Source organism: Alosa alosa, chromosome 24, assembly GCF_017589495.1.
Source record: "Alosa alosa isolate M-15738 ecotype Scorff River chromosome 24, AALO_Geno_1.1, whole genome shotgun sequence".
Lineage (NCBI taxonomy): Eukaryota > Metazoa > Chordata > Actinopteri > Clupeiformes > Clupeidae > Alosa > Alosa alosa.
In genome coordinates, this window is record NC_063212.1 from 20108408 (window position 1) to 20116262 (window position 7855).

The window sequence follows — 7855 nt, forward strand, 5'->3', positions numbered from 1 at the left end:
TCTGTTTTCCTCTCCTCTCCTCTTCTCTTCTCTCTCATCCTTTCCTCTCCCCCACAAGGTTGTCTCTGCACACATTCTTCTCCTCTCTCTTTCACTCTCTCCTCCTCTCCTCGCGCCGATTTCGATTCCTCTCCACAGGCCGATCTGAGACTCCTCTTTCCTCTTCCTCCTCCTCCTCTTCCTCTTCTCTCCTCTCTTCCTCCTCCCCCTTCCTCCTCTTCTCACTCTCTCTTCTCCTCCTCCCTCTTCCTCCTCTTCTCTCCTCTCTTCTCCTCCTCCCCCTTCCTCCTCTTCTCTCCTCTCTTCTCCTCCTCCCCTCTTCCTCCTCTTCTCTCCTCTCTTCTCCTCCTCACCCTCTTCCTCATTTCCTCTCTTCTCCTCCTCCCCTCTTCCTCCCCTCTTCTCTCCTCTCTTCTCCTCCTCCCTCCTCTCCTCTCCTCCTCTCTCTCTCCTCCTCCCCCTTCCTCCTCTTCTCCTCCTCCTCTCCTCTCCTCTCCTCTCCCATCACTTCCTCCTCCTCTCCCCCATCTCTCCTCCTCCTCTTCTCCTCTCTTCTCCTCCTCCCTTCCTCCTCTTCTCCTCTCTTCTCCTCCTCCTCTTCTCCTCTCTCTTTTCACTCTCTCCTCCTCTCCTCTCCCATCACCTCCTCCTCCCTCCTCTCCCATCACCTCCTCCTCCCTCCCTCCTCTCCTCTCCCATCACTTCCTCCTCCTCTTCTCCTCTCCTCTCCCATCACCTCCTCCTCCTCCCTCCTCTCCTCTCCCATCATTTCCTCCTCCTCTTCTCCTCTCCTCTCCCATCACCTCCTCCTCCCCTCCCCTCCTCTCCTCTCCCATCACCTCCTCCTCCCCTCCCTTCCTATCCTCTCCCATCACCTCCTCCCCCCTCCTCCCCTCTTCTCTCCTCTCTTCTCCTCCTCACCCTCTTCCTCATTTCCTCTCTTCTCCTCCTCCTCTCCTCTCCCATCACTTCCTCCCCCTCTTCTCCTCTCCTCTTCCATCACCTCCTCTTCCCCTCCTCTACTCTCCTCTGTTTTTCTCCTTCCCCTATTTTCCATCTCATCTTCTCTGCTATACATTACTTATATCCTCTCCTCCTCCTCCTCCTCTCCTTATCCTCCTCTCCTCGTCCTCGTCCTCCTCCTCCGCTCCCCCATCTCTCCTCTCCTCCTCCTCCTCCTCCACTCCCCATCTCTCTCCTCCTCCTCCTCCTCTCCCATCTCTCCTCTCCTCCTCCTCCTCCTCCTCCTCCTCTCCCCCATCTCTCCTCTCCTCCTCCTCCTCTTCCGCTCCCCCATCTCTCCTCTCCTCCTCCTCTTCCTCCTCCTCCCCCATCCTCTCCTCTCCTCCTCCTCCTCCTTCTCCTCCTCCTCCTCTCCCCCATCTCTCCTCTCCTCCTCTTCCTCCTCCGCTCCCCCATCTCTCCTCTCCTCCTCCTCCTCTTCCTCCTCCATTCCCCATCTCTCCTCCTCCTCCTCCTGCTCCCTCCTCCCCTACAGTGGGTGACACTAGATGGCATTAGCAGTGGGGTGGGAATGTGCGCTGCAGTCACTCACTAGCCCAGCGCTTGGGTTAGCATAAGAAAGGATCAGCAGAGTTGCATGTAGTTTGAAAGCCACATTTACATATTCCATTCGCCCTCTGAGGGAGGTCGAAGGATGTGTGTGTGTGTGTGTGTGTGTGTGTGTGAGTGTCCTTTGTTGTACTGCTGAACACCCTTGTCAGAATTCTGGGGAGAGAAGCAGGAGAAAAAGAATACGCAAAATTGTTTGACCGAAGCGCACCACCAGGAGAGAGTGACAGATTTAAGGGAACGGGTAGGGGAGAGAGAGAGAGAGAGAGAGATCAGAAGAGAGAGATTGAGGGAGAGAGAGAAGTAAATGCAGAGGAAAGCTGTGAGCATTGTCACTCAAAAGAATGGCCTCCACTCTGTGCCGTGCAGTGGAGTGGAGCGGAGTGGCGTTGTCACTGGTCACTCTCCAGAGGGGAGGCTGTGGATGGAGGCGACATGGAGAGAGGAGATAGTCAAGGAGAGAGGGATAGAGAGAGAGAGAGAGAGAGAGAGAGAAAAGCAAGCATGAAAGAAAGAGAGTCAATGACATTGGAAATATGTAAAAAAAAGAAAGACGTCAGAGAGAAATCATGAAAGATGGAGGGAGAAAAATGACAAAGAGAGTGAGAGAGAAAGAGTGAGAGGAATCAAGGGGGCTGAGGAGATACTATATATATATATATATATATAGTGAGAGAGAGAGTCTAAAGTAAAAGAGAGAGGACAGGGAAAAGCAAGAGAGAGGGGACAACATGATAAGTGTTTCCGTGGGGAGCAAGCACCGTTTGTGGCCAGTTTTGGTGACAGACAGTTTGATTACTTCTGTCACAGGAAGTTGAGGCTCCCTCCCCTGATGCCACTTCCTGGCAGCATGGAATGAGGACTGTATAGCGGGACCGTCCTGGCTGGCGTCCGTCCACAATCGGCAGGCGGTGTGGACCCCCAAGGACTCCAGCGGCTAGCCAGGGTCAGGGCTGACTTGACGGTGTGAACCACTGTTTGTCATTCAGCAGAGAGAGAGAGAGAGAGGGAGAGGGAGAGGAATGGAGAGAGAGGGAGAGGGGGAGAGAGAGAGAGAGAGGGAGAGGGGGAGGAATGGAAAGAGAGAGAGAGAGGGAGAGGGGGAGAGAGGAAAAAGATTGAGGGTGGCTGAGAGAGGCTGATAAGAGTGCAAGCAAGAGAGGAAAAGAGATAGCTAAAGAATTAAAGGAGAGAAAGAAAAAAATAGAAACATACATAGAGGGGAAAAACAGCTTGTCATGTCATATAGAACACATGAGACGGAAGGAGGGAGTGGGAGAGGGGATGAGAGTAATGTAATGAAATGAATGTCAGGAATATATAGAGAAAGGGAAGGAATAGTGTGTGTGTGAGAGAGAGAGAGAGAGAGACACAGAAAGGGGGGAGGAGAAGAGGAGAAGATCTCAGCAGGGTTGTGGAAATGGAAAGTCTGAGTTGAGGAAGGCTGGGAATTGCACTTCTCCACATATGTGCCGCCATCCCGACTTAGTCTATTTTCTAAACTGTAGGAAGTGGCCAGAGAGTTTATAAAAGTGGACCATGACTGTGTGTGGCGCGTACATGCATGTGTGTGTGTGTGTGTGTGTGTGTGTGTGTGTGTGTGTGTGTGTGTGTGTGTGTGTGTGTGTGTGTGTGTGTGTGTGTGTGTGTGTGTGTGTGTGTGTGTGTGTGTGTGTGTGTGTGTGTGTGTGTGTGTGTGTGTGTAAAGTGCGTGGGTGCCTTAGCTCCACTTCGCTCCACTTCTCATATGTGCATTTTTCTTCTCTTTTCCCTACTTTTGATTTTTTCCCTCCTTCAATTCGTCTCTCTGCGTGCCACGTGTTGGCCTGGTAATTTAGTAATCCCCGAGTGGAATTGGCACTCTGGCGGTGATAAAAAAAAATGACCGTTAAATGTGTCAATCATAACGTGCGATTTGAAAATTGCACTTTAGAACAGCAGCCCACCAGCACCACCAGCACCACCTCAAAGCTTTTCCATCTCGCTCTCCATAGTGACACCATTTCCACTTCACCATTCCACTTTTCAGAGCTCTCGTTTGCCTCGTCCACTGATTGACATGAGTAACTGAATATGTAATTGACCTGTCAGGCCCATTTCTGTCACAGAAAGAAGTCCAAGGCGCTTTCCAAACAACTCCGACTCGTCTCTCCAGAGTACTAGTGCATTCAAAATGGCCGACATCAAAAATGTCCGACATCCTAAATGGCTGTTTTAAACTGCTGGGTATTTATCGCATGGAAACTTCCCACAGTTCACTTTGAAAAATGCAGTTGAGCGTGATGCCAAGGGCCCTACCTTCTGAACTGAAGCATATGTGTCTTCATTAGCCTGGTGTGTAGTAGAGACACGGTGACCTGATCCAGGGTTCGGCACTCTCCCTGGGAGTAATTATGAGCATATTAAAATGTGATATTTTAATATCACACTGCACACAGCAGCCTTGAACCCTTTAATGTATACATCTGTGGAGAGTAATAAATACATTTATATTTATTTATTTAATGTTTTTTTTTTTTTTTTTGTGGGTGGGGTTGTAACCTTGTGCTTAAAATGAGTCTGTCCAGTCACCCTGAGACATGTTGCCTACCTTGACTCACATATTTAGTAATCCCAGCACTGTCTTTAAAGCAACACACAGTAGCACACTGAGTCCCTGACATTGGTATTACACACCCAGAAGGCCTGGTATCACACCATGTAATGATATCACAGGTAGGAGCCTGACCCTTTTCAGTGGTTTAAGAGGAATAACAGCAGTAGAGACGCAGACCGCAAGGACTGTGATTGGTCATCCTGTGTGTTGATAGCCGGTGTTTCAAGAAGCCTACTGTGGGGAGTAGCAACATGCTAGTTATTAAACATATCCGACATAATGCAATTAAACATATCCGACATAAGACACAAAAATAACTTTTTTTAAGGGGGTAGATTCAAGTGATCCCTACTGTTGTTTTCCCTTCTATAGTGCTTTTCTTGCCGTTGACATTCGCCTGCACTCACAAGACTTCCGTGTTGATGCCTTTAGAGAAGCGCTCATTGTAAACAACACTCTGTAAATTAAGTAGAACTTGGAGATACATGCCCTTTGTGCTTTTTGTACTTGCGTACATTCACATAGTGAAGTCTTAGACTTTTATATACAGTATGTCAGATAGGCTTTTGCTGGATGACGCACCAGTGAAACAGCTGTAGCAGTCTTTCATCCGAGGAATAAAAACGCTTATGTCTGCTAGTCAGAAGTGGCAGCTACCAGACATAAAGGCCATCTTCAAGGGTGCCAATGTCAAGGGAAGTGGATTGTGTGCGTGTTTGTTTGTGTGTGTGTGTGTGTGTGTGTGTGTCTGAGGGAGTGTGAGCGAGTGTTTTTCTGCCAGTGTCAAAGTGTGTGTGTGTGTTTTGTCAGTACTACTGGGCCCAACTCTACCACTCTCTGTCAAAACAAATAAGTCTTTGTTGTCATTATGGCTGTTTTTGTTGGCGTTAATGTTCTTGTCGTTGTTTGGCGGTGTTGTTTGTTGTTTCTACTGCTATTTGTTGACCTGAGGCCATGTAGTTCCGCTGTCCCGTGGTGATTTTAATCAAGCGAGTGCTGAAAGTGTTCCCTAGCTAACAGACTCCGGGACTATTCCAAGGTGCTTGTGTACTGTAGTGTGTGTGTGTGTGTGTGTGTGTGTGTGTGTGTGTGTGTGTGTGTGTGTGGGGCGGCTCCGCTCCTGGTTGTTACCCTGTCAGGCGTGGTCTGGGGCTGTTGAGCCCCCTAAATGTATTTAGACATAGCACCAGATTTGTTGTCAGGCTTTAAAAACAATGCCTTTCAGCTTGCTTCACCTAAAACACAATACACAATACACATAATGCAAGTGTGCCTTAAACATCAGCTAAAACACAATACACACACACACAATACACAATACACAATACAAGTCTGCCTTCAGCATCAGCTAAACACACACACACACACACACACACACACACACACACACACACACACACAATACACAATACACACAATACAAATGTGCCTTCAGCCTCAACTAAAGCACAATACACAATACACACAATATGTATTTTTTCTATTCTTTAATTTAAGTAGGTCTTCAGATCCTGAGCCAATCAAGTCAAATGAACCTCAAAAAAAAATTTACTTTTGTGAAGTCCTGCATTTTCCATTGATGACTCACTCACTCATGCACGCGCCTGTTGACAACAGCTGTGCGAGTTCAGCCATGTTAGTTTCCTCTGGCTTCTCTCATAAGTTGTGCTTTCTGTACAGGTGCACTTCCATTCTAATCTAATGAAACAACTTTTGATGTGTGTGAAATTCAGAGAATTGCTACACGTGGAGAACTGCTTCTCTAGCTGTCTATTTTGGCTGTTTATTTAGTGTGTGTGTGTGTGTTTGTATGTGTGTGTGTTTGTGTGTGTATATGTGTGTGTGTGTGTTTGTGTTTGTGCCTGTGTGTATGTGTGTGTTTGTATGTGTGTGTGGTTTGTGTGTGTATATGTGTGTGTGTGTGTGTGTTTGTGTTTGTGCCTGTGTGTATGTGTGTGTGTGTTTGTTTCTGTGTGTGTGTGTGTGTGTGTGTTGTTTCTGTGTGTGTGTGTGTTTGTGTGTGTGTGTGTGTGTGTGTGTGTGTGTGTGTGTATGTGTGTGTGGGTGTGTGTGCGTGCAGAAATCCCCTTAAATAAAAAACACACTCTGTGGTGGTCGTGCCTAATCTTGGCTCTGTAAACGAGGAAATAAACACAATGTCTGTGTCTCAGTCTGAGTCGTACACAACTCCAACCAATTACCACATTGAGTCAGGACCACAGGATGCTCAGGCATCAACACCCTTTGGAGTTGTAGACCACACCTTTAATCTTCACATTGGAGTAGGGTTTATTTATTTATTTAGTTTGTTTTTTGAAGAGAATGTGATCAGGAGTGTGGAGTACAGGTGATTGCATAAGTCTGTGCTTCAATGGGATATCAGTGGTTCCATTACTGAGCACCAGACATCAAACCGTTTGTGTGTGTGTGTGTGTGTTTGTGTCCGTGCGTTCGTGTGTATCTGCGTAATGGTACAGTACAGTAGGTGGGCGGGTGGGTGTCTGGGTGTCTGCATATGTGTGTTTGTGTGTGTGTGTCTATGTGTGTGTGTGCACACGTGTGTGGGCAGGTGGGTGTCTGCATATGTGTGTTTGTATGCATGTGTTTGTGTGTGTGTGTGTGTACAAGCCTCTGGGCAATCTGTAAAGTTCATGGCGTTTGGTCTGACGACAACCGCAGGCTTATGTTGGATTAGGGTCATTTCCCTGCAACTGGCCCTGTGTATTAGCCTAATATTCCAATAAGCAATAAGCCATGTTTGAGCCGCTAAATAAACACCATGCTCCCCCTGTGTGTTTATTCCTGACATCTGCCATTAAAAAGTGTAATTCAGAGATTATGCCTTTGAAGGACTGAATGAAAAAAATAAAATAAGCGCTTTTCCCTTAAACACCCCCAAAATCCTCTCACAGCCTCAGCCTGCTCAGGAAGAGGTAAAATGTGTGTGTGTGTGTGTCTGTGTGTGTGTGTGTGAAGACTGTGTGTGTTTAGAGGGCGTGTGGAATGGATTGCGAATCGGGCGGCTGCTAAATGGGGCTCAATGGGGATGCGCTCAGAGGGTTGAGTGGAGGGTGTGTGTGCGTGTGTGTGTGTTAGTTTGTGTGTGTGTGCTCGCACGTGTGTGTGTGTGCATGTGTGTGTGAAAGCCGAGAGTGATTAGCCCGTTATCCCCATCGTTGCACCCATTACTCAAGCCGAGAGATGAGCTCTCTGCGTGTGGGCGTGTGTGTGTGTGTGTGTGTGTGTGTATATACACAAGAGTATTTGTTCACTGATTCATGTTTATCCATGTGTGTGCTTTTGGATGTTTGTGTCCGTATTTGTTTGTTTGTGTGTGTGTGTGTGTGTGTGCGCGCGTGTCTCACACAATGTGTACATATATGTTGTTAGTGTGTGCAGGTGTGTGTGTTTGTGTGCATTTGTGCATACACACTTGTGTCTCATTCTCTCTCTCTCTCTGTGTCGTGTGTCATTCGTGTGTGCATGGGTGTATGCAGACACATTTTTGTATGCCTCTCTTGTGTTCCTGACTGTGTGTGTGTGTGTGTGTGTAAGTGTGTGTGTCTGAGTGTGTGTGCGTGTGTATTGAGCCGTCTGTAAGTGGCACCGCTCCCCATCAAGCAGCTGGTGTAAATCAATGGCCTGCTCCAGCCGACCCGGGCCCCCAGTGTGATGGAGAGCCGATTC

General features: G+C 47.8%; 1 protein-coding gene across 1 annotated transcript in view; it reads left to right on the forward strand.

The window, feature by feature from the left end:
- The window catches only part of LOC125289129 (adhesion G protein-coupled receptor L3-like), a 294210-nt gene that overhangs the window by 235921 nt on the left and 50434 nt on the right, over positions 1 to 7855 (forward strand). The window contains exon 16 of the mRNA XM_048235824.1: positions 4829 to 4836. Coding sequence (XP_048091781.1) covers positions 4829 to 4836 — 8 coding nt within the window. The remainder of the gene's footprint in view (positions 1 to 4828; positions 4837 to 7855) is intronic.